General features: G+C 51.9%; 1 protein-coding gene across 4 annotated transcripts in view; it reads left to right on the top strand.

Moving 5' to 3' along the window:
- The window catches only part of brat (tripartite motif-containing protein brain tumor), a 115866-nt gene that overhangs the window by 48071 nt on the left and 40595 nt on the right, over positions 1–27200 (top strand). For 2 of the 4 annotated variants that reach the window (XM_089566077.1, XM_089566081.1), the window contains exon 2: positions 10125–10279. The exons of 1 other annotated variant lie outside the window; for it this stretch is intronic. In XM_089566077.1, the coding sequence (XP_089422203.1) occupies positions 10125–10279 (155 nt within the window). Of the gene's footprint in view, positions 1–10124; positions 10280–16319; positions 16433–17411; positions 19042–27200 lie in introns of those variants that run through there. One more of the 4 variants, XM_089566079.1, reaches the window with a different exon arrangement.

Raw genomic sequence — 27200 nt, 5'->3', positions numbered from 1 at the left:
TAAAGACTGATTCTGATTTGATTTAAGAGCGGAACGCGAGAGCGTGTTGCATGTGGTGGTGTAAATGAACGCATTTTTTTTCAATTGTTTCAATTAACTGATAAATTACACTCTAAACTTTCTTAACTACCATCATCAAGCATTGGCTTTTCATTAGGAGCATTTTGACACCTTTGAACCCACTTTTCCAAGTGTTGTCATTTTTCATTTCTTTAATTAATCACTTACAATTATTTTATTAACTCGTCATCGCCTGTCACGCACCAATCAATCACTAGAACCACAAATTATCATGATACGATTTTTCTTTACACAGCCCCCGGTTATTTCCGACACGTGGTGCCGACTACTACTGCGCCGACGGCTTTTCGATCGCGTAGCATTGACAGAACTGTCCAACGAAGACTCGCAGGAAGGAAGGAAAAGAATGGAAATATGCACCTGGCCCCCTCTCTGTTTTCGGCGAGACGAAACGTGCGGCTGTGCGCTGTCGGCGTGTCGTTCCCACGTCTGCCTGCCGGCGGCATCCTTTCTTCGTTCCGCTCCTGCATGGCATGCGCGCGCGCGTGAGAAATTGTGATGCGATATTCCCTTCCTGGCGGGAAACGCGTTCAGGTGGCTGTCTGGGAATCCGTGCTTCTGATCGGCACGGCTCGCCTTGAGCTTCCGTGCCGGCGACGTCTGGTCAGCCACGCGACATCCTTCGAAACACTTCGACCCCGAAATTGATGGGCGCTGTCCTCACTCTGGGGAAGTTTCCGATACCTTCCACATGGTTTGCGCCTGTCAGAAGAATCCTTCCCCTTACCCCCAATCCTTCCCCTTCCCGAGAGGCATGGGAGGCAGCCCTGCTCAACTGGTCGGGGCTAGAGTCTCAAAGGGCTCCAGTCCAATGGGCGCGAGTAGCGGCCTCCTCCAGCGGGGTCCCGGACTAAGGACTCCACCTATGTAAAGGGCCATTTTTGGCCTGAAAACTCTCTTTTGGTTGATTAAAAAGTTATCACCACCACCACCTTATAAAGCGCGGGTATAAAGCAGGATAGGAACCCGTGGCTTTGGGGGCAGTGAATGTGGCATAAGATAATGCAGCCGACTCTCAATAACTCGAATTAAAAGACTAGTCTGCTGATTTTAGTTGCATGTTGTCTTCTTTCAAACAATGCGTTAGGCATTAGAATACATGGATCATCGCATGATGTTTGCTGCAACCGCTCAGTAATTTATAATTTAATTCCTTTTCTCATGTTGTTTCTGTTTCGGTTTCATCAGCCGAACGATGGCTGTGAGACCTTTAGGTCACGTGAGGCGCAAAAAAAAAAAAAAACATTGAAGGAGATACTTTTAAGCTCGGCCTTAAGGGCATGACGCGATATCTTAATGCATGGGTTTATGCCCATGTACACTAAAATGGCCATTCTCTAGTTTACATTCATAGATCCCTGGAAGTCTTACATATACCGCTCCTGGCAGAGTGGTGTAGCTTTTAGTCGTTAATCATTGAATCATTAATTTAATTGCCACCTGCCACGGTGGGCAGTGCCGCAATGTCACGTGAGCTATAATCCGTTTCATGCGTCAGGTGCAACGCTGCCATAGGTTGCACCGGGCAGCGTTGCACCAGGCAGCGCTCTTGTTAGCGCTGCCTGCATCCGCAGCAAAAAAGTAGTGCGTTCCTTGTGGTGAGCTAAACAGAGTAAATGCTTTGCCTGCAGGTTTGCTACATGACACATTTGTGAAGAGCCTGATTAAATGCGCTGTTATCGCTGACAACAAGCTGTCCCTTTCTCGTGCCTTAGAGCCCTCAGCCACCAAACAAGCGCGGAGTAACACGTCTTCCTTCTATTTTTTCACGCGGACTTCTTCCGTACCGTTCACAGCGTTGCACCTGATGTATGAAACTGGGTATAGGTATCCCATCTGCCCGTTAGCTGCTTCTCTGGGGATTTTTCGTGGATTTTTTGCTCACGATCGGCGACACGCCGCATTTTCTGCGACACGAACTACTTATCGCTATCGCGTTAAGACGGCAATATGACTGCTGATACGTCATTTTCTGTCATTCGAGCTCTTGAACCAGGCTGGTTTATGTGTTGTAATGAATTAAAACTACGCGGCAGCGTTTATATTGCAGGTTTTTTTCACGCCTCACGTGACCTAAAGGTCAACTACACGTCGCAGCCGTCGTTCGGTTGATGAAACTGAAACCGAAACAGCGTCGAGAAGAAATTCAATTAAAAGTTGATTAGCGGTCGTATGCGAATATCACGCGGTGAATCATGTATGTTAACGTCTAACACGTCATTTGATAGGAGAAAGCGCGAAAGCAAAAATTTGGGGTCTGTAGTGCTTTAATGAGACTTCAGTGTGTAATATACCCGTAATACCCGTGCCACACGCACACAAGAAATGGTAGTAAATGCTTAAAGGGGCACCGCGATGATTTCCTCAGTGCCAGTTAATATCATTAAATAGATTCATCATGCTTTCCAGAGACCAAAACAAAAAGAATTATTGAAATCGGAGCACGCAAACGAAAGTTATTCCACTCTGAAAATTCAAAATGAAAAGCTCAGGCGAAAACGCATTTCCCTCGCCCATTTCACTCACCCAGTACCGAGATTGGGCGCTACCAATCAGAACCGCGCCTAGCGCACACGCAGCGGAAGCGTGCATGCAGTTGTTGCTTTGTCGGGGCTGTAGACAGCCGCGCATTTTGACGGCGTCTTCCCCCCCCCCCCCCCCCCCCCCCCCCCCGTGTACGCGGCGCCGTACTCGGGGCAGGGGTGAGGAATAACAAAGGAAGCTCCCGGAAGTTGCTTTTTTAGTCGGACTGGAAGGCTGTCGGCAGTAGCCCCCCTCCTCCCCAAACTCGACTCCCGTCTCCTGTCCGGCCTTTCTCTTCACAATTTTGGGCAAGGTGTGTCGACTGGCTTTTTTTTTTTTTCGCTGCCGTCTTGGTATGGTCACGGCCGGTTTCGACGCGCGCGCTTTGTGGTTTGAGCCAACGTTTTTTGAACAGCGCTGGTCGCCACGAAGGTTTGAAGTGGAATGGAAAGTGTCGCCCCTAGCTGTATTCTTGTTATACCCCTGTCACACGGGCAAGTTTAGTGACACTTTCACGAAGTGCACTTCTCCAGAACGAGTGACACTTTCGGGGCGTGCTGCTACACGGAAAAATAAAGTGTCATTCGGAATTGATGGTGGTGACGATGGCTTTTCAAGTAAGGCACAAAAAATATTACTTTTCGCGCTTCAAAGCTTTAATGTACAGTTAATGTACAGTAGATTCCAAACTTTAAGCAATTTTTTATGATTATTAAGGAGCTTTGTGCAATATTGGCGATTACAAAAAAGGCTTCGCAAGACGAGACAAGCCAGGAGCAGTACTTCACTTTTTGAAGCATCATGGCTACTGTAATCATGGCGACCCACGGCACGGCGATAACGTTTCTGCGCAGCTGACACAATCTGATTGGCAAAAAGTGGTGGCGACATACATGTTTAAATAAGTTTACATGAACAAGAGGGCAAAAAAAATTAGCTGCGTTCAATAAAACGCCATTTTTATTGCGGACGTTGTATTCTAATTTCGAAACGCTGCTACCGAGGCTATACACTTCGCCCCTCGGGAAAAGTGAAGTGCGTTCCCCAAACTCACTTCTTGCCGAGTGCGTTCAGCAGCGAGTGTCATTAAAGTTCATCGTGTGACACGATGCGAATGACACTACAGGCGAGTTTCACTCGTTGAAAATGACACTAAACTTGCTCGTCTGACAGGGGTATTAGTTTTCGTTCGCTTTCCCTGCTTCTTTCCAGTTTTTGTGTCATAAGAAAAGCTTTCAGTACTCAGAGACATAATATTTCGGATCCATTTCGCAAGTATAAAGGAACAATATGCAAACTGGACGCCCAACCAATGAGAAAGGCAGCGCCCTATCTGGATGCCACCTCATTTCCGCTGCCGCAAATGGCCGCCGCGTTGCGACAGCATCGGATCGAAACAAGCATTTCTAGCGAAGATTAAAAATCAAATATTATGATTTCGGTGATCTCAATGCGCGTTCAAGACTCACAATGTCCCTTACTCTGCATACAAAGAATAAAGACCCCATGCTTTATCTACGTCTCAGGGCACCTTTAAGGCCTTAAGTTTGTTTATGCCATTATTTTCGGAGTTGGTGCTAGACGTCCACATTTAATGCCATTATCGAAAGTGACGATGACAGTAACGCTTGCAAGGTAGTCAAAAGCTTCATCTGAATATAAACATTCCTAATGAGCACAATATATAGGGAATGTTGTTGAAATGTAATGTACAAACGATTTTCCGGAAAATACGGCTGTTCCTGATTTACAAGCAGTGTTGTCGGTAACGCGTTACAAGTAACGGCGTTACCGGTAACGCGTTACTTTTTTCGGTAACTTAGTAACGTACTCGTTACCATTTCGAAACTGTAACGGGTAACGTATTTACGTTGACATTTTTCGGTAACGTGAGGTGTCACGTTACTAGTTACTTTTTATTTCAATTGTCCCGCCTCTCTTTATAAAAAAAAATCGAAAATGATGTTGCAAATAAACAAAATCTACCGGTGTACTCGATGACTCTTGTTGCGGCTCGCATGCATGCCAAAAAACACCTGCCCTTGACAACGAACTAAACTAAAAAAAAAGCACGAACACGCAGTCACACACTTGTCTTCACCCCCAAACCGCTCACACATACAACTCTCTAAAGAGTGGACGCATGCCGAGCCACCAATGAACCATTTGCAGAAATCTTCAGTTTCTTCTGACTTCAGAAAAGTCAGTTTCTGCGTAAGTTTGTTTTCCAACCGAAAGGTCTCGTTCCCAGGCGACACTCTCGCATTCTTGGTGGAAGCAGTTCCCTCTTCTGAGCAAACTCAGGAATGTCGCCAGTTTACTTCAAGATGGCCCCAAGAGAGCCGTCGGAAGAGTACAATGGTACAGCACAGAAAAGGGGGCTGCAGTCAACCGGCTTTTTCTATCTGCAACTGCGGCTACGTTACTGGTTATTGAGTTCCTAAGCGAGCGAAGCTGACCTTGAACACCTTGACGTAAACAGTCGCATTTTTGCGATAATTATGCAGGTTCAAGTAAAAAAAAAATTGTTTATGTGCGCAAATATATTTTTTTCCGGAACTATGACATTTAAGCAATTCTTTATTGCTACACAATTTCCGCGTAATTTCGTAAGCAGAAACACACCAGAATTACTGTAAATTTGTTGAGTTCACCTATGTTTTCTTTGTGAGGTTGGAATTATATGAGGTATGAGCTTTATAAAATAGTTATCTTGAGTTCTTACAGCGAAGACGCACTGATTAAAATTTATGGCAATGGAGTAACGGCAAAGTACCGTGCGATACTTTTTTTCGGTAACGGTAACGCGTTACCTTTTTTTGTTGGTAACGTAGGGTGGTTACGCGTTCTTTTTTTTTTAGCGCAACGAGTAACGTATTTAGTTACTTTTTTTCGGTAACGCCTACAACACTGTTTACAAGTCGAAAAAGTAGCGACAAACTCGCATGTCAGCACCCAAGTCGTGAGTACCTGTCAATAATGCTCGTGGTTAAAATGGCGCTCTTCGCATCGAAAAGGCGGTATAGATGCCTCATCTGGCTGAAAGTTAAGAATTAACCATTTCCTACTGGTTAGGAAGTTGTTACTAACAAAGCTGCATGCTTTTCTGCGTGTGGAATGGGAACGAGAGTACACATTGCACGGGCGAATGAGTTGTGGCGAACTCAGTAGGTCGCGAATGGCAGTAAGGCTAATGCCATTAAATTTATGCGTGTGGCACCGCACGAATGCCATTAAAACTTAAGGCAGTAAGCACTTAATGTCATTAAATCTGCCCGTGTGGCACGGCTATAAGACGATATACCAGAATATAATGCAATCAAATATAATAGTTATAGTGGTTACTGAGTACAATTGGAGACGCCTTCCCTGGACGAAGACATGTACTGGCCCGTAGGGCGATGGTCGGCAGAGGCAGCTGGAGGTTTGGGCGTGAACAAGGGACACCAGGTGCACGGCCGCTTGATGCAAAGCGCTTTGTATCTAGCGGCCGTGCCAGGTGTCATTTTGAGAATTTGATCCGTTTTTTTTTCTTCGTAAAATTCCATTGCTAGGGCCTTTCGTGGCTCAGTACTGCAGCGAAAGGCGTATTTATTACCGAGAGATTTGAAACTGAAAATGGAACATTTTGTTTTTATTCACACTTCCGACTTTGATTGTGACGTAGAGTACGTTAATGACTCCGTGATCCCCGCCGCGGTGACTCAGTGGTTACGGCGCTCGGCTGCTGACCCGAAAGACGCGGGTTCGATCCTGGCCGCGGCGGATGAATTTCAATGAAGGCGAAATTCTAGAGGCCCGTGTACTGTGCGATGTCAGTGCACGTTAAAGAACCCCAGGTGGTCGAAAGTTCCGGAGCCCTTCACTACGGCGTCCCTCATAGCCTGAGTTGCTTTGGGACGTTAAACCCCAATAAACCAACCCAATGACTCCGTGATCACTGCTGAAAAGGTCGGTGTGGTCTGTGAGCGAGCGCCCTTTTCGCTTGCACGATTGTTTCCGTGAGTGTCGTCCCCGAGGGTATACTGCGATCGGAGTAGCGGGTGCCCCTTTTGTTCGTAAGCCTGGCTGCGAGCTTGTTCGGCCCTGTCCGGTCTTGTTCGGCTCTGTCCGGTCTTGTTCGGCTCTGTCCGGTCTTGTTCGACGGCCGAAGAGCGGAAGTGAGCCCCTGCATGTGCGCTCCGAAGATATTCGTCAGCCAAGGAGGGGACTGCGGTCTGTAGACGGCCGGATGGCGAAAACGAGGACAGCGCAGCAGTGTGAACGAGAGAGTAAAGTCAATGTGCGCGGTGCTCGAGTGTGCGACCGAGATGTGCGAATTGATCAGCGTGTATTTTAGTCCGTAATTATGTTTTTTTTTTGTAAATATAACTTTTAGGGGTTTTTCATGTGTGCTTTTAACGGTCCTTTGTGTCGTCAGTTTCTAACAGTTCTAGCCTAACTAAGAGACCAACAGCGAAAAATCTATTGAAGCCACCACACAGCTTGCTTGTGAAAACAACCTGCGACGGCGATGCCAGTGCCTTTTTCTCTTATATAATTGAAAAAAAAAATAAAAGATGAAAGCTCCGAAAACTTGTCGAAATTTATACTTCTCTAATTTTCCTCGGCGTTTAAGAGCTTTTGCATTGAGCGTACAACGGCGACTGCGACTCTGCTTATCCAAGAGGAAGCCTTCCTGCGCAGGTACTGCCGCAAATAATAGAAAAAAAAAACAAATCAATGCACGCAGCTTCGAAGAATCGGCCGTCGCAGCAAACAAATTCATTCATCGAAATTCCGTTCGATTACGAAACATCGCGTGGCAAGTGCGAGGGAGGACAAAATTTCGTGCTCGCTGTTCCTGCTCGGCGCGCGTTTTTTTCTTTTTGTTGTTGTTGTTGTTCTGCTTCCCTCTTTGCCCATCGGCTCGTGATGCCAGGGAATGCAATCGAGTTTAGCTATAGCGCGAGAAAATTACGCAACAATTTCGGCGCTGCCGGCGTACTGCGCTGCTATTGTAGCTTGTAGGTGGTTATGCCGCGTCGTTGATGCGCTGGCATAGCTTCGCTGTATCGCCGGAAGCCTCTGTGCGTCCCGCTTCTTGCAATTAACGTCCATCCGTGTTTAAGATATGTTACGAAAGGGTGAGCGTGGACAGAAGTGGTCGGCGCTTAGCAGGGTGCGCAGGCAGAAAGGGATTATGAAAGGTCAAGAAAAAGGGTAGAGTTTGGCCGATTGGGCAGGAAACGTGGTTTACATTTTTTTTTTGAACAAACTGGCGAGGTGAATTTCGGAAAAAAAATTGGCTTAGCTAATTTCATTTAGTAACGTGAAGCTGCTGGTACGCACTGCTCGTTTTATGGGTGGTTGTTTGTATGGCTGGTCGTTGGAGTTTTAGTGGAAGAGTTCTTCTGGGTTGTGACTGCGGGTAAGCGCAGAGAGCTGGGCTGGTTGTTTCTGGGTGTAATTACGAGACGTCGTTACAGCGGACAAAAACACACGGGCGAAAAGAGTAGACACGACGGACTGTGGGGTAATTCAGCCGATTAACGCGCTGCGTTCGTATTAGACAGGTCTCTTTCAAATCACGAAAGCTTTGCTCATATTTGAACTGAACACACGAGCTTTAATTAGAGGTATATATTGCTGCCAGATACGAAAACATGTTACATACCCTTGGCGTTGGCTTGCGGCGAATTTCACCTCGCGTGGAGGGCGAATGCGGCGAGCCTTGCTGTTTGAACAAAACGACGAGGGTAGTCTTGGCAAAGACGACAGCGAGTCTCCGGCCCGTGACAGGCTTGGCACAGTCAGCGCTCGGGTTGACCCCTGCGTAGCTGCGCAGTGTCGAAAGTCAACCGCACCTTATGGGAAAACGTAATCTCAGAAGGCATGCAATTGGAGGTGCATATGAACTACTACGCTCTAGTAGCGGAGGACCCGCTGTAAGCCTGAATTTAAGGTGAGCAGGCTGGGTTTCTGTCTTTCCTGCTTACTTTTGCGTCCATACGTCCTAAAGTGCCCTGCCCCTGCCGCAATATCAGTCAAGTGTCAGCGTCTCTTACACTGGCCATTTGTTGTGACAGGACTTGTCAAGAGTCTAACAAGCTTAAGTGGTTATGGTGCTCGGCTGCTGACCCGAAAGACGCGGGTTCGGTCCCGGCCGCGGCGGCTGAATTTCGATGGAGGAGAAATTCTAGAGGCCCGTGTACTGTGCGATGTCAGTGCACGTTAAAGAACCCCAGCTGGTCGAAATTTCCGGAGCCCTTCACTACGGCGTCTCTCATAGCCTGAGTCGCTTTGGGAAGCTAAATTCCATGAACCAAACCAAACCTTAAGTGAATTTTTACGTATTCCGAACAAGGGCTTGAAGTGGTAACGCGGCATCGCAAACTGAGCACTGGGTAAACACTGCGAAATTTGTGGGCCACCGAACTGTACCTGGAAGTTTGCTGTGGGTACCTCCACGAGCTCTGGCAGGATTATTCGCTTTGGTAGCTATAATGGCATCGAACGTGAGGTGGTTAGGTGACGGTGATTACGTCACAGCAGCGAGGGAGCTTCACGACGCCGAAATTATCGTGCGTGTCATCGCCGGTGAGCTAGCCTACGCACTTGGACTGGCTGTCCGTTGCGCAGTCCGCTCGGCGCAAAACCGGCGTATGGCTGAAGGAGGACTTGACCTCTTAATGGTCTCGCGATGCGTCACGACCGGTGTGGCGCACCAAGAGAAAGATAGTATGAACGGCTCGCTCATTCTCTGGGTGCCTTTAATAAAGGAATACGCGTTTTTTGTGCCACCGCAGCCTGTCTTTTGACAGCGATGACTGTGTAACGAAATCCTGAGGGCGTTCACGGCATCATGTCGCCGTTCTTGTCATCTGCTAGTGTCGATCACAACTGAAAAGTCGTTGGCGTCGCCCCTCACTAATAAGTCTGATCCATGTTCGGTCTGTCCATTGAGAATGTTCGCTCAGTATGCAAAGCAGTACTGCTATACCTGGTGCGAACTTAGCCGTGAAAGCTGTAGGCTTACAGGATTAGAAGCTAGCAAGATGAAAGCGGGCACGTCAAACCCGCAATTTTACGAACCGTCACGGAAGTCAGGACAGTGTGGCTCTGAACATGGGAAGAAAACAGCGTAGAATGGCGAAGAACCAGAATAGGACTGGGAACGAAAAAAAGAAGTGCAAAAAAAAGTAAGGTTCATGGCTTATGAGGTTTAACGTCCCAAAGCGACGCGACTCGTTCCATTGAGGGACGCCGCAGTGGAGGGCTCCGGATAATTTCGACCACCTCGCACAGTACGCGGGCCTCTAGCATTCCGTCTCCATCAAAATGGAACCGGCCTTTCGGGTCAGCAGCCGAGCACTGTAAACGCTGAGCAACCGCGGCGGCTTCCAAGTAAATAAGGTCGACGCTGATGTTCACTGGGCAAGTTGACGCTAGCCACCGCCCTGACTCAAAGGGGATGCCGATAAAATATGTCTCTGCTTTCGCGCTGACGTCATCATCGTCTTCCGTGTCCTTCTCCGCAGGTTCCAATGTGAGTGAAGCAGCAGGACCGCGCCGGAAGAGGAACCTGGAGGGAGGAGCGCCACTCGTCGAGCTCGGTGGAGGAGGAGGAGGAGGCGCCACGGGTTCCCGTCCCAGCGACGCGCTCATGGAGGCGCTGCTCGAGCCCTCCCGAGAGGTGGGTCTCCTCTGCCCCTCGTGGTGCGCCCGAAGGTCAAGGCCGGGATAGTGGGGCGGTTCTGGTCCTCTTTGATCTGGCTCATGACGATCGTTTCAGTTCTTCGTTACCGTTCTCGATCCTCCTCGCTACGTTCGTCGATATCACGAGAACCTGCTAGTCCGCCCGACGAATGAAAGCGGCCAGAATTCGAGAAAAACAGTCACTGCGCTCGCTCAGGGCATCGGAGACTGTGCGCACGCGGTGACTGAACGAGGGGGGTATCCACTAATCCGGTCGCCCTTGCCCCGTGCCCATGTTCGACGTTTATCGGGTCAGTCAGCGAGCGTCAGTAGGAAACTGCCGTGTTGTTTCCTCGAGGCCTTCGTCGTCAAGGGGTGACGATGGGATTATCAACGTTACTAGATTACCTCTTTATCTAGTAACGGTGGGGGTTATCGAGGGGCGCTTTCCGATGCATGTTTGTTCCGCGGCCCCCCCCCCCCCCCCCCCCCCTCCCCAGCCTTTTTTTCCCCCGCAGCAGGCTTGCTCCAAGACGCTTTCTTTCTGGCTCTCCCTGCTGTTCGGGGGCTTTGGAACAACATGTTGTCTCCATTCGACGAAGGATCAAGAAAACCTGGTCAATGGCGGTAATGTTTGTGTTCACAAGGGGCCACAGCTGAGCTGGCTGGTTCTGAATCATGGGGTTTTTAACATCCCAGAGACCTCGCGTTCTTCTGTTTTCTTTGTGTTATCATGCCCTCTAGGATGTTTAAAAAAAGCTGTATCTGTGTGTATTGATCTGCGGTGGCGTTATTTCTATGGGAGCAAGTGCTGAGGGCAAGCCGTGTACTTATTCGCGGGCGCCCGTGAGAGAGAAGCGTCACTGTTTATACGGTGTCGATTGCTCCATAATGTCGCTCGTGGTTGACGTGTTTGTCGAGTTGTCACGAAGGAACTCGTAGTTGATTCCTTGTTCTTCGAATATCTATGCGTATAATCGGTCACGCCGTCTCACCTCCTTCTGTCTTCATTATTTCAAGGTTCGGGTGATGCCATGATCTAGAGACACAAAAAAAAAATTAGAGAATTTTCGTCCAAATTTTATAAACGTGCGAAAGCAGAATTGCATGAACGTTGGCTTGTCTTGTTACTTTACTGTTGGCTTATCATGCTGTTTTACATGTCGTAAATGGTAGGGTTTTAACGTGACAAGCGAAAGCAATTGAGGCTACACCGCCTCAGCGGCAACCGCATGAAAAGACATGGCACGAGCAGCGCGCGTCCATCCATCGCTGCCGCGTGGTTGTTCGCGCGTCGGGAGCGGGGACGGCGGAGCAGTCTGCGACGTGGTGTGTGCGCTAGTATCGGCTTAGCGGTGGTGCTAGGAGCGTAAACGATGTTGTGGGATGGCGGCGCCGTCGGCAGTGATGGCACAATCCCACAAACATCACGAGTTCTTACTCGGGGTTTACTCTTCGGAATAGCGCTTTCGCACTAAAAAAAAAAAATTCGAGCAGCTGGACTAGCGTGCGGGGATTCACCCGGCTTGCTCTGGGCGGTCTGTGACGGCACTGCTGGCTGTGCTGAGAACGCGTTGAGAAATGTAACGTTGTCATCAAGCAAAGCGGTAGCGATTACAACTGCCTAGTGTGGGCTCCAGGGTAGACGGCCTCGCCGCCATGATTGGTGACAGCGTTTGCCAGTTTGCGCAGTATGCCTGTGATGGTGCGATCTGTTAACGAAGAGTCGAACAGTTAACGAGGGCTGTATAGGTGACGTCCGCTCGACGCCTTCAACTTGAACCATTCGGCATGGGGCTCAACGGCACAGTTTATATATATATATATATATATATATATATATATATATATATATATATATATATATATATATATATATATGTTGCGTAAGCATGAAGTACTTGACTGCTTACAAGAATATATAGCGAAGTATACGCTTCGTTAAAGGAAACATATTTATTCGACTCGACGTTTCGATCGGAAGACCGATCTTCTTCAGGAGTGATTTTACATTGTTAATGCATCCCCTTTTATAGGGGTGGGCACAGAACAGGTAAGTGGGAAACACAAAGCACATAGCAGAAAAATACGCATAAAAATTATTAGAGGCAGTGCGACCCACACACACACACACAAAAAGAGAGAGAGAGAGAGTGCGAGGAACAGGTACTCAGTAATAGCATCCTCGATCGCCCGCACCGGTGCGCACCGGGGCACTTGGTGCGCACCTTCCATCCTCGATCACCGGAAGCGCACCCTACCGGGTCAGTTTTTCGTTGCCCCGACTCGCACCCGGAAAATCGGCGGTTCGCAAGGGTGCAATCTCGGCAGGCATTGCGCGACGCGTGCTGCGGACAAGCCGCCTTTAGCCGTGCACGGTGGCCCATACTATCCTGCTCGTGTCTGCGCACAGACTCACGCGATGGAGCAGAGAATACGGATGGTTGCCGCTATTGATGAACAGCTGTCAAGTTCGTCTGATAGCGAAGATGACATGATAATCGACTTGATAGCCTAAACACGGCGATGAACGACCGAAAATTCGTTTATCGGGTCGTCAGGCGCCTCGCCGATACCGGAGTGAGCGTCTGTTTACATTGCACTGCTTGGCATATATAGCTGCAGTGTGCATGGCCTTTGGCATGTGAAATGTGTGATTTATTTGCAGTTCCGAAAGCATTTTCGGGTGAGCAGGAGCGTGTGACCTGTGTTGTGGTTTACAATCAAATGCACGCGCCAGAAGAAAGACACCCTAAAGGCAGCGCTGCATGCACGGGGTGCAGCTTGTCCTCGATGTTGACCCTCGCCGGTGCGCCACCGCCGCGGTGCACAGGGAACCGCGCTGGTTTCGGGGCGCACCTGGTGCGAGGTGATCGAGGACGCTATAAGAAAATACAATGTCCAGATGCGGCCTCTGCTTTGTTAAGCACCACAGGCTTGCTTATTGACAGGCGTGTCCAGCTCGGAGGTGCTCGACAGGTGCGTGGCAGCGCAACAACTTTCGTAGAAAAATGCGAAAACTTGTTCCTTCTCCTGGCCGCGAGAGCAAAAAAAAAAAGAAAAATAAAATAAAAAATCTGACCCTCCAACAGAGAGCAGACAACAGAAAAAAAGAAACGAGAAAATGAAAAGAGCAAGTATTGGAAAGGAATGTTGAAGGTTGAGGGGAAGTATTGGAAGGAATGTAAAAAAATGTAAGCTTACATAGAAAAATTAGAAAGGAAAAAAGAAAAAAAAGAGAAATTGTGTGGCATTCGCGTGACCACAAGGTGAGCACACGCCGGGGGGGGGGGGGGGGGGGGACGGCACAGGTGTGGCATGCAGAAAGGGGTATGACCTCAGACGACTTAGTCAGTGGTGCTTTGTTTAATTTCGTAGGCCTCTGACCTTGGAAGAGAGGTGAGGGTGCCGTAAGTTTCATTAATGCTATTTTGCACTGTGTTAAATTTAAAAATAAAATATGATTCTCGTGTAAGTGGGAAACACAAAGCACACAGCAGAAAAATACGCATAAAAAATTATTAGAGGCAGTGCGACCCACACACACACACACAAAAGAGAGAGCGAGTGCGAGGAACAGGTACTCAGTAAGAAAATACAACGTCCAGATGCGGCCTCTGCTTTGTTAAGCACCACAGGCTTGCTTATTGACAGGTGTGTCCAGCTCGGAGGTGCTCGACAGGTGCGTGGCCGCGCAACAACTTTCGTAGAAAAATGCGAAAACTTGTTCGTTCTCCTGGCCGCGAGAGCAAAAAAATAAATTATATATATATATATATATATATATATATATATATATATATATATATATATATATATATATATATATATTGGCTGGCGTCGCGGCCACTAAAAGGTCACCGTGTTTTCCTCCTTTAGTGACATCAGCATCGTTTCACATCAGTTAACGTGAGGCATGTTGGAAAGGACCTTCGCACTATCCTATGGTGCATTCCAGTGGTCGAACGGGAGCAGAGCAGGAAGGTTTGGTTTATTGGTTTTGTTTATTGGGGTTTAACGTCCCAGCAGAGCAGGAAGCAGTAGCGCAGTAGCACGGCGGGGTAAGAAGTACTTGTTCTGCCACCGGAACGGTCACTGCGTTCCAAGAGCAGTATGCCGCGTGACGACGCTTGCTCCTCCAATATTTGCTGGCGTGGTGGGCGTTTAAAATGACTTCGAAACGAATGGCATTTGACACGACTGCAGAACTTGCGCTACTGTACAGGAAGTTTTTCAACGGCATTCGGTTCGGACTGGAGAGCGAGTTGGTACATATTTCGAACGAATAAAACCAGCGCAATGACTCAGACCCAGAAAGGCACACAAGACGACAGTCTGCGCCGATCGACTAGCAGGCATCGCTTCGCCCGGCCCATAGCCGCGCCGCGCGGCTACTTCGGCTCTGTGGCTGTTGACTTGGATGTCTGCTGCTCGCTTTTTTTTTTCTGCTGCTTTTTCAGCGAATAGCTCATGTAGTCGCTAAATGAATACTTCAAGATAAGAGCACGCCATTCAGAATTTACCGCGTGAGCACGAAATTTCCCCGGTAATGCGCCGATGACGACGACTGCGCTCCAGTACTCTTGTTTACATCGCTCTGTGCAAGCAGCTATAGTACTCGTATGCATGACATAAAACGCAAGCTGTGCTTTACTTACATTAAGTAATCTCTTAATTATCTTTTTTATGTTGGTTGTACCCTTGCTTGTTTACGCAGTGCAAGTCTGTACGAACCATCGGTGCAATCAATCGCCCTCCTGGAAAACAATTGCTAGCCGGGTTGCTGACATCGCACATAGCACCGGCGTTTCTCGCTAATTGTCCCGGCTTTCTCCGATATGTCACCAAGGCTTTGGTTTTAAATCGCTTTATCCAGAAGTATGTTCGGTGAGCATTTACATTGATTGAAACGGCCTAGTTTGTTATCATCCACAAGCGACGACAACGACGGCTGTTACCGCCGTTCTAAAGCATTTCTCGGCAGACTGTGTCACACCGGTGCGTTCCGCTCATTGCATGTGCGTCCACCGATGCAAGCAGTTGTCAATTTCAGGCCATTTTTGCATTCGCTAAAACCGGTAAATTCGCCCTCCACAACCGCCCAAAAGGCACACTCGAAATGTCACGTGACTTCCTCGCACGTCGCCACTCCGCTCTTTACGAGGGAGCAGCCTAGACTGCGCTCGCTGCAGCGGAACTGCTCCTGTTCTGCCACTCCCGCTGCAGCGGAACTGCTCCTGTTCTGCTCCCGCTCCCGTTTGCCCACTGGAATGCGCCACTAGATCCGCGTGGACTCCTCGGCTTAGCGGCATCATGCCCTCGTTGCTACTGCCGCTCGGTCGTCGCGCACGGGCTAATTTTTGGCGCTGTGGCGAGCACGAACGAGGTCGCCGGTTCGAATCCCGGCCTCATTTCGATGAAGGCGGTGCGCAGTGCCATGCGGTCGAAGTTAATCCGGAGCCGTCCCTACAAGGACGGCTCTTTCCCTCATCCCTTTCTCCACGGCGTGCTTGAGGCGTCCGCCGAGAGTGCGGCCTTTCCGCCTAAAACAATCGCCTTTGCGTAACTTTCATCGTGGAACGTGCGGCAGTTGAAGCTTGTCTACCCGAAGGGCCGAGCATTTCAAGTCCCGTCTTATCGATAACCCTGCGTTTCCGCATATTCGGCCCTCCGCCCGGCGGCCGCTCTGATCGCGAAAGGAAAGCGGAGGGAACAGCACTGGGCGGCTGCCGGGCAGGCGCCTTCGATCGCACCACGCGTGACGCGGGGAAAAAACTCCGCGCGCGTGCGGTCTGCTTGCTGCGGCGGTGATTCAGGGCCCGAGCCCCCGAACGGCCCGAGCGCTCGTCATCGGACTCTTCGCGCGTCAGTCGCCACGGGTCCCACGGCCGCCGCGCGCCCAAACACATGCGGCGGCTCGACCCTGTCGGCAGCGTGCTCGTCTCCGCCGTACGCTTACCGCCCTAGGCGGGACCCTCGTTGCCGCAAACATCGCGTGTTCAGGGCGGCGAGTGTTTTTTATTTTTCCAGCTGGCGGGTGGTCTACGAGCACCCTTGGTTTTTACTCGCACGTTCGTCTTGCTATCGTTGCGTCCTGCTCGTCGTTGTCCTACGACGCTTCTCAACACCCGCGACGACGCTGTGCGGAGAGGTAAGGCTGGGCTCGCACACAAGTGCCCATTTTTCTGTCTAGGTTGTTTAGACCAGTAGCCTCCTCAGCTTGGCGATTCGGAACTCGCGATTTGCAAAGCGTTCCTCGCTACTTGTGCGTGCTGCGAGTCTGTTGTGGCAGTGGTCTTACCGTAGGCTTGGCACATCACTTTCTCGCTCAGGCAACGGCGATGTATCCCGTACCGTACTGTCTATAGCTGTTAGCCTTCAGTGTACACGCCTTTGTCTTGTCCTCATGGCTTCCGCGTCGAGTGACGATTTACAGTCAGTACGAAGTCTCCGTCTCTATGTGCCTGCTGTACCGGTTGTCCGAATGCAGTTTCAGTTGTCATTACAGCCATGTTCTCGGGTAGGTAAGCCGTTTTTCCCCGTCAAGTCGTGAATGCTTCAACGTTTTTTAACTGGACAGATCGGTTTTGCTGTTGTCCTGCGCTATAATTTTTAACCAGTCAGAATTTGCGCCCTTCCTCGTGTTCCCCAAACTCCCAACAGAGGCTATTCGCCGAGAAAGCTCTGAAGACCTATTACTCGCGCGCTTTGCAACTTTGATTGATAGCATTAGCCCAGAGTGAGTGTCACTAGAGATGGATGCACCCATTGCTAATGTGTTGCAATGGTGCACTGTGATGCCGTGCTGTGTTACGCTGAGGGTGGCGCCTTTCTCTCACGCCTTATCGCTGTTTGTTTTAGCCTGGTCTTAGAGCGGTGTAAACTCGAAACAGAGAGCGACCTTAGCTGACGCGACAAGCCAGAATGCGTGCGGAGAGAAATTGGACGTTTCTCATTTCGCGTAGACTGCATCCCTGCTAAGCTTACGCTTCGGTGCGTCGCTTAGTAATAAACTTTATTGAGTGCTGTTATCGTGGGCCGATGCTGTCTATTATATTAGTTTATCAGACCCTGCATGGTAGTCCTCTACGACTTGCGAACATTTCTCTCTGGTTCTGCATCCATTGTAGGTGGCTCGAAGAGTGTCCCCTTGGGACATCTGCATGGGTGGCGCTCAGAAAGCTTTTCTCGAATCTCTCCTGCGCTTGGCGTCGTAGCAGCGCTGTTGCCACCTTCAGCGCCGTACGCGCACCGTTTTGCCCGACTCCGGAAGCAACGGCGACTGGTGTGTCGTAGCGACAAGGATGACCCGCTTCATTGCCGGCCATCGTCAACATCCCCACTGGGACCATGAGACGGAGCGTCGGCTGCAGCAGTTGTTGGTGGGTCCTCTTCACCACGCACATTTGCAGCTGGCACTGATTGCGAAACAATCTGTGCTTAGGTCTGCTCACACTAGGGTGTAACGGGGTTGGCTAGGGTGCCAGATGAACCGCGTGGAATCGGCATATTGGAACGTTGAAGACATGTGGCCGCCCTGCCTGAAGATGCGGGAACGGCCGGTGACTCGTAAGTGGTATGATTGCAAGATTGTATTCTTTAGTCCGGCCGTCATGGCGACAGAGGTGGCCGGAAATTGCGTAGTAACTAAGTGCTTGTGGCACCCACTTGTCATGGAAGCGTAGCTAGATATTAACAGGTTGGGGATTTTGGCGAAACGAAAAAAAATGCGTGTAACCTTAACCAGCGAAGATCTACGCAGCACGCCGTTGCAGCTTGTGTCATTGAACTTCGAAAGCGTGGCGCGGCAGGTACTCAGGTTGGGCTTTTGGCTGTCTTGAACTGGTGTCCGAGCAGTAATACATGTTGGTGAAGTGACGGTGGCGTCCCGAAGAAAAATGTTAAGCGGTGCTCTCAGTAAACTTCAGCGGCCTTTCCGCGTCGTGCTAACCTGGAGCTTGCGCAGGCATTTAATACACACGCCGCATTGTTTACATCATTCGCACCGCGGTGCAGAAATTGAACGGGGCGACGCCCCATCGCGACCGGGCGGCGGCGAGGGCAAATTTGCACAGACAGAGATCAGAGACACACAGGGAGTGGTGGAGGGAGATTTGCGCATTCGTAATCGTGGACCGGGCGGTGACTGTGCGCGCTGCAGCTTCTGGTGGTGGGGTCGGTTGAAGCGGGGAGAACGCGAACAGGAGAGGGAAGGGTCGAGCACATACGTCACTTCCCATCTCGTGGCCCACCGGTGTTTGCCGAGGGACGCTTCCGGCAGAGGGCGCCACCGCGGCGGTCCTGTGAGAAGAGGGCGAGGAGGAACACCACTGCCTGCGCGCGGCCGGAGCGGAGAGATGCGGCGCGAGGCGTTGTCGGTGCGTGCCCTGTGCGTTGTCCACCCCCCACGCGCTTGCGCGGCCGCCTCCTCTCCACTCGGCGGGAGTTGAAACCGGCCGAGTGGCAGTTCGAAGGTGCACGTCCGCGCGGAAGAAGGGCCCCCGTGTCGTTGTTTGTCCCTGCGCGCGCATACGTGGTGTCGCGCCCCCGAGAGTTCGAACGGGGAGTCCGTCTGGCTGTTGTTCGTGTCGACGAGGATGTGTCGCCGCCACTGCGAGCAGAGGATGTCGCGGATGCGGTGACTGGTGGCGACGACACCGCGACTCGCGCACAAGACCGTGTGTGCTTCTGCCCTGTATGTGCGTTTTGTGCGACCAGGCCGGAGACGCGGAGGACATGCTCTCCGAGGTCGACCTCATGGTAAGTTCGCGGCTTGTGCCGAAGCTCTCCTCGCACTGGTCCTCTTGTGTTGTGCGCGCGTGCTCGGGCTGCGCCCCTCTGGAGCTCGTAGCCGACGCTTCCGGCGTCGGGCGGTCACAGCCCTTTGTCCGCGCGCGGTTCGTAACGGACGGACCGCATTGGTCCTCCCGACCGCGGGAACATGTCTGGACGTGGCTTGCGCTACCTTGGCGGGCCTACTGGGAAACCAGCCGGCCTGCCTGGACGCGTCTAGTGGCGGCTGCCGTGTGCTGACCTCGCGCGGGCTCGGGTCAAGGATATTGTGACCTTGTGCGGAACACTGACCTTGGCCGGCCGCGGGCTTCGGCGACCCCCGCGCGAGGTCGACGCTCGCCGTTGCGCGCGGCCCAACGAATGGCGCGGCTGTTCCCCGATTTTTCCGGGACCTGAACAGTTCGGCAGGGCGCGCCTCGTGCGGCCGTGCGTTCTTCGCCGTTGGTGAGGGGGTTCAGGGGAGAGGGAACGCGCATGATGTTTAGATTGCTGAACTAGCCCCTCATACGCACGCGTGCTGTTTTGTTTCTTTGTCCGGAGATTGCAGGGCGCTCCCGCAAGCTTTGTTTACACCAGTCGCTTGGAAGGGGATACGCCCGGCCATGGTGCGGTGGGCCTTACAAAGCTGCCCTGCTTTGAGGCTCTGGTCGCGCATGCGAGGTGACAGTTGTGGTTGGAGAATAGCATATGTGTCGCCCTGCTGCCACCGTGGCAGCTTCGATTTCGGAGCCTCTGAGCTGAGAGGTTGTTACTTTTTATTTGCGTTCGTGCACATCTGAGTGCTTGATGTTACAAGGTTGCCATGGCGGGCGACACATGTGAAATGTGACGTGTCGAATCCTGTGCTAAGTGTTCGCATTGTTACGTGGGCGTGTACGTCTGAAGCGTCATGCTTACGTGACCACCGGGTACGCAAGAAAGCATAGAAGCTTCCGTAGAACCTTGCATTCGGAATCCAGGGAACTCTGCTGCGAGTTATATTCCCGTCGGCCCGACCGACATCTCGTTGACCACTGCCACGTTTCACTTCGACGAACACGCTTCGACGACGAACATGGCGTCTGGTGCCAGGAATAAAATGGCCTATTCGATAGCTTGTCGCATTTTGAGGGCACCGTTACGCTTGAACGTCTGTAGGCATTGAAGTTTAGTGGCACGCTCATATGTACCCTGGGACTGGAATGTGTATGGGAGCAGTCCTCCACTACACGCCCCGTCTCAGCCATAGCTGGCAGTGCAGCTTTGGGGCGCAAAAATCCCGCCAGTTAGTGCGCGCATTGGCGGCATGTCTGACGTCACTCTTATTGGCGCCACATAGGACGTCATTGGTTTTGGGCGTTGAAGTTGTTGGCGCTAGAACTCTGGAGCCGCCGCCTTCCCGGTCACTCCCCCGGCCGCCCCAGTTGCGAGCAGGGGCGCCGGGTCTCCGCTGCGCAGCCGTCGCGGATCTTCGGGGGTGGTCAAGGAACGGGGGAGGAGGGCTCAGCAAGGTAGCCACCTTGGTGAATCATCTCCTCCGGTTCTGAGTCGTGTAGCGTTTCGCAGTGTCGGGCCTGCTGTTTTCTTGGAACCTTTAGTTTGTGTGTATGCGCGCGCTCCACGGATACGGTTGAGGTGGGTTTGCTGTAAATATCGCTGCGGCCGCAAGTTTTACATATTCTACTTTGCTGCTTGAAAGTCTTGCTTAAAAATTTCGGCGCCCACTGAACACGCCGTTGGCGACCCATGATCGTGCCCTTTGGAACGGGCTATCTCAGAACTATCTTTCTCGGCAAGATTGCCCCTTTACAAAACAACGATCCTTTTAAGTAAGCTCCAGTATTGTCGTGCTTAAGCTGCGGCCACCGTATACCATCAAACTGCCGAACTTCGTCAGGCCCTTTCCTTGATACGAGCGGCAAGCAGTTATCTGTTCGGCGCATTTACACGATGTGCTTAAGTTCACTGCTTGCTTTCCTATCATTTAGCTTCTTCACTAGCTTCGTTGTTAGCCATCTTGTTTGGACACGATAGGCGACACCGCGTGGCTGATCTGAGTCACCATTAGTTTGCGTTAGGGACTGTAGTCGAACGCAACCTAAAAACCAAGCGGAAATTCCTCTCGAAGGAGACCCTTCTGCCAATGGCGTTGACCGATTCTCATGACATTGTGGTTAATCTCCTTGCACCTGGCAGCGTGACATCGCAGGGGGCTGGCAGGTGCTCAGGGATTGACCGCGACGTCGTGACAATCGGTCGACGCCACTGGCCGAAAGGGGGTTTGCCGCTTCATTTTTATTTTTAGGTTGTGTCCCATGTCGGACGGTGTCGTGCGAGCTATAATAAACATGCCGCAGGAAGCGCCACGCGCGCCGGAACACGGGGCTCGAAGCCATGACGGGGACTTTTCCTCCTGCAGCAATGGCCCGTTATCGTGGCGAGTGCGAAAGGCGCGACCGCCCCCTTTTAGGTGGAGGGGGCCTCCTCTGCTGTGTGCTCGCGCGTCTTGGTCGGAGGGCCGGCCGGCGATCGCTGGAACTCGAGCATGCAGGGAGAGCGGCTGCCCTCGAGGCCTGGGAGGAGCGTCTTCGGTTGACCTTGACACTGCTCTCTCCTTCTGGTCGTGCACCTTTTTTGGGAACTGGCGCTGCTCCGCGCACCACTTCAGCCCCCCCCCCCCCCTCCTGGCCCCTTCTCCTCTCGTCCCACACCCTCCGGACGACGGCCGCTGCTTCCACTTCTTCAGGTTTTTCTGCCAGGTTCTTGCCCCCCCGCCGCAGCTGCCAAAACGTTGCCCCCCCCCCCCCCCCCTCCTCCCGGGGTGAAAGCTTTCCTCCTTATTTTGATTTTTATTTCCTTTCCTTTTCACTGCTTCTCGGAATTTCTGCTTGCCGGTCCTGTTTTGTAGTACTTTTCTCAGTCCACGTGGGCTCTCGCTTTGTGCTCGGCATCCGAGTTCAAAGTGCGGTGGTTTCTCTTTGTGTTGCTAAACCATGCCTGATCGCCACTTGAAGCCGTAATGACTGGTTTCTATGATCATTTTAACGAACTGTTATTCGTGCAAACTGCACCTAGTAAAAGTGTAACGGGGTCGCGCGCAACGGCTGCAAGCATGGCCATTTTGGGAGCGCTTTTGTGTACGTATCTGGTTGCGTCAGCGTTTTTATTTGCGACGTAAGGCGAGCACTAGATGTTATCCCGCGCCGTTTCGCTCCAGACCGTCCTCTACGCGAGACGAACAGTGCAGCTCGTGTATTACACATTCGTTGGCGACCTTGTTTTGTTTCCTTACGCAACACCGTCGTCAATTCCTCTTCCTTATGTGGTTAAAAACGGAAACGCGCGCTTTAGCGCGATGTCGCAAACCCGAGGCGTGGCACTGGTGGTTACGCGCTTCCGCCTGCGCCGTTGTGTAATGGCCCCCGCGCCGAAGCGGCTTTGTTTGACTGCGAGCAGGCGCGCGCGCGTCGTCGTCTCGTCCCGCTAGCGCAACAATGCCCTCGAGGCGCGCGGGGTGAGGGACCGGCCCTCGTCGTGCAGTGACCGCCGGCGATACCGGGGCCAGGTTTGGCTGGCTCGCTTCCTGGGCCAACGTCGTCGTCGGCGTTCGTGCCCTGAGCGAGCCGTCAGCGCTGCTCCTGGGGCGATTTTCTCGTGCTGCGAAGGGTTCTGGCGGGAGCGTCTCCTCCTCGGCCGAGAAGGAGCCTTCCCCGCAGCGCGCTCCTCCTCACCCTCACGCGTCCCTCCCTTCCCTCCCGCCTCCCTCGGGGTCGACGGCACCGGCGAGTATCGATCGGCGTCTGGCGCTGCCGCTCCGCCGAGCCAACGCGGGAGCGCGCGCGCGCACTCTCCGCGTTTCGCCGCTGCCAGTCTGGGGAACGCGCTCCCCCGCCTCGTCCTCCGCTCCGTCTTCGCCGTTTGTCCCTGCCTCGCTCCTGCCCTCTCGGGCTCCGCTGGAGGAAACATTTTTTTCCTGGCTGCGCTCTCGCCCTCTCTTCCGCTAGGCATTGGCCGCCGCTGGTCCTTTGGCGCCTCTCCTCTGTCTCCGCTTTTGTGGCTCTTTAAATTGCCTCTCCTCCTCCGCAAGAGTGGCTGCGCCTCCTCGCTCTCGAGAGCGTCTTTCGCGCTCTCTTTTTCCCGGCTTGCCCTTGAACTTGGAGAGCTTGCGAGCGCGGCTCTTTCTCTCGCCTCCTCTCCTCCTCCTTGGACTGCTCCAACGGTAGAGTGCGTGTTCGCGGGCTTGCACCCTCTCACCCATCCATCCCCTCTCCTCGTTTATTCCTCAACTCCTCGCGTTCCTCGACGGGTGAGGTGCACTCTTTTGCTTGCCTGCACAAATCTGCTGCTTTTTTTTTCTTTTTCCCTCGTACTTTTATTTTGTCCACATTGCTTCGATTTCCGTTTTTCACCTTGCTATATGGGCTCACGGAGCGGGTAGGCGGAAAGCATGCGATACTGCATTACGGAGAGGCCTCCGCTTTTTCCCTAGGTAGTGCCGAGCAAGGGAACCTAGGGAATCGCAGGGAAAGCTTGGAGCGTCTTCTGCAGCTGCTTGTATCAACACCGCACGACCTCATTGGCGTCACTGGCAAAACCTAAGCAGCGCAAACAAAACGACGACGACAGAGAAAGACAAAAACGCGCTGACTCTTCTCTATCGTAGTCGTTTTATTTGCGCTGCTTTGACATTCCGTGGTGGACCAACTAGCCCTAATTGCCACTCTACTATTGTTAGTTACGCACTCGCGCTTGAAACGGTGCTAACACAAACCGGGGCAGGTTGTCCATGCTTGAGTTTCGGGTTCGCATTAAGCATGCGTTGTTCGAACTTGGGCGTGCGTCATTGCAACGGGCTTTGTTGAGATTCGCAGAAGCGATCGGCTTTTCAAGGGACATATGTCACTGGCACGCAAGCGATCTAGGAAGCATCGTAGTTGTTACTGTGAAATGGGGATTTTTAACGCGAGAGCGTTAGTGCCCCATGTCAAAAAAAAAATTGTCTCGGTGGCCGTTTGAATCCTCGCAGGCGGCCTCTCCGGCAACCTGATAAGTTCCTTGCAGCGCTATAGAAGGCGGACCTCCTCAGCCAATCAGGAGAGCGTGTTAAATGTGTTCCTCCGTCACCCGTCGTCTGCTTGCGGCGTACTCAGATATGATTAGAAGAGCCTGAATCGACGCTGTTAACGTGCCATAAGCGTATATGCAGGCCCTCGTATGCTAAACGCAATCATTTTGCGGGGTGTTACGCCATTTGTGACATTCGTATTTTTTAGCGTATGCAAACGGAAAAGTGGCGACAAGCCCAGACCAGTGGCGACATCTGTTTGTTAAAACGGAAACCATTTTTGTCTACAAACCGACCGTGGTGGTGAAACTGACGCTCTCAGGACTAAAAGCGGCAAAATTGTCTCTCTAAAAAAGAAAAAAAAAGAATTTGTTGCTCATTTGTTTTGTTATAGGCGAGATGAGCTGAAAACGTGCTCGATGGAAACGGCAGTAACGACGAATTCAGTCCGAGGCGGAGGGGTCTTGCTTCGAAGGGGGCCGCCATTTTGGAAACGATGTTTGAACGTACCTGCCGCGGCGGCTCAGCGGTTAACGCGCTCGTCTACTGAGCCACGGTGTACCCGGGTTCGAACCCGACCGCGGCGGCCGCAAATCGATGGAGGCGAAACGCAAAAGGCCAAAGCCTGGCGTAAAGTTCGAACTAACGCCTATCCAAATCCCCAATTGGTGTAGCTTCTAATCGGAACGACTCTACTCAAATGCAAAATATGTGATGATAGCAAAGCCGGTCTAAATCATATGATCTGGAACTTCCCGCAGTCCCCCATTCGCGAGTTACTTCATTACCGACTGTGATCACTGGGAGGCTCTATTGCTCAGCCCCGACCCGGGGACACAGATCAAGCTCCCCAGCTGGCTGAAGACGCCGCCGGGAAGCGGGAAGCGGCTTTGGGTAGCTCCTCCGCGGTTCGGGATGTTGGCGGTCGTTGAGGTGGGCGGCACACACAGCTGGCTGCAATCTGCTGTACTCGACCATTCGTTTTGAAAGAACCCAGTGCCAAGCTGCACTTGAACTGGCGCTACACTCTCGCGGCACCGTTTCAGAACTTCACTGAACTGGTGCTGCAGTCAGGCGAATCGAACGGACCTATATAGACCTATGTACAACCGGTTACGCCGGAACATAACGGGCGCCTAAAAGGGGCGCTCTAAAACGAATAAACTAAAATCCAGGTTGAGTTCCTAGCCCGTCCAGAAATCTGATAACAAACGCAGCAGCGTTACTGTAGCAGCGTACTGATAAGTTGCATCTGATCTCACCAGGCCGTGTGTTGTTTCGCCTGGTGCTATAACAAATGTTTTAAAAGCGGTGTTACAACAGGTAAAATAAACTTAGTGCTTGCTGGCGAGGCCACACCTTTCCAGTGACTCAAGGCTACACGCACGGCCAGCGAAATGCATTCTGTGAAAGTTGTTTCTGAGGAGATGAAAGGCGCAGCAACTGTCTCGGTTCTCGACGGGCATCACCTCAACCGCGTCGTGAAGGAAGGGAGGAAGGTGGGAGTGAAAGAAGAGACAGAGGTGCCGTAGCGGAGGGCTCCGGAATGACACACTCCAACCGGAGTGTCACTCTCCTGCGAGTGACACTCCGCTTGTGTCGTTTGACTTTGGCAGGGTGCACCTGAAGCGGCGCTATCGCCATCATCGGCGCTTGCGCCGCCTTTTGCTCGCGTCACGCGCCAGGGAGAACAAAGAGGTAGTTGACACTGGGCACTCGGCCTGTTCGCCTCGTCCGCGTCGCGCCCCGGTTAGCGTGTGGAGGACCCATTCTGAACCCGGATCCATGCGGACAAGGGCGTCACGACTCTGGCGTCCAGGTTCCCGATTCCTGCAGCGTGGGGATCTGTATGAGCGCGCCTTCGACCCGGCCGCACGCTTCCATGGACACCTGGTCATCTTTTCACCTACCTATCCCGCAGTTCCAGCCACGCTGCGTCGGAGGTTGGTTTGCTCGGCTCGAGGCCGTCATGGAGCTCAGCGGCGTCACCATCCAGCGTTTTTTAAAAAAGCACGCCATCTTACAGGCCGCTCACCAGCCAGCAATGTCCTTACGCAGCTCCGCCCGGGAGGTGGATGAAGTGGCGGTCGCGAGAACTTGTGGCGCTGTAGTCGAGCTTTTCTGCATCGTCTGCTGTCGCGGGAGTTTCGTTGGCTACAGTAACGACAAGCTAGTCGGATGTTCAAGCTAGTCTTTGCGTGAATGGTGATCGCAGTGAGTGTGAAAACTTCTTTGATGTGAAATCTGTGCACTTGATAACTTCATGATTTCAAGCGAGTGTTACACATACCATCCTGCTTTACGCCCGGCTGCGTAAGTGGCAACAGAAACGACGCCACCGGTCGTCATTTCTCCACACCGCTTCTGCGATGACAGCCAGTTTAAAAGGTTGGAGCAGATATTGCGTCGCAGGAACAGCTGTCTCGCACGTCCAGCATATCTGAGCGTCATTTTGAAGATGGCGATCAAGGACTGCAAGTTCGTTGTAAACGGGCAAGAGGTGCGAATTTCTCGCGGGACATGTGCGCTGCACGGTGCTGTCCCTGGACTCCTTCCCTGTCTTGCGGAGGGAATCTGAAGACAAAAAAAAAAATGCATTGCAGGTGAAAGCCACCCAGAGGCGTATTTTCATGCCGGCTTATTATATAAGTTCGGAGATCCTTGCACCGACAGTACGTACTGCGTTGTCTTCAAGAGCCGTTCGTATACACTCATTCCGAATGAGTTTGTGCCGCTTTCCTGCTCGGCTGAGACCAGTATTACGTCTGCACTACCGCTTGGCGGCCTGGCGACTGTGACGCCACCCTCTACGGACTGGCGACATCTGTATACACGATGAAAGCAGGGAAGGTGTGTGGAGTTTCCTACCCCAGAAAACGAGCTGCAGGCCGTCTAATAATTTTGAAGACTGTTGTCAAGAAGACGGTAGCTGCCTCGTGAATGGCTGCAAGCTGCTCAAGCAGCTGTTGAAAACTGCGGCCTCTGTCGCGGATCTTGAGAGAATCCTTATGGGAGTAGCCGGGTGGCTTAAATATTTGCAGGTGTGAAGACAATTCTTGATCATGAACAGGCGGCGAAGTCG

Source organism: Amblyomma mixtum, chromosome 1 (assembly GCF_055824585.1).
Source record: "Amblyomma mixtum isolate Tamu chromosome 1, ASM5582458v1, whole genome shotgun sequence".
Taxonomy (NCBI): Eukaryota; Metazoa; Arthropoda; class Arachnida; order Ixodida; family Ixodidae; genus Amblyomma; species Amblyomma mixtum.
Note: the sequence above shows the minus strand (reverse complement) of the source record. Positions and strands in the feature narration are given on the sequence as shown.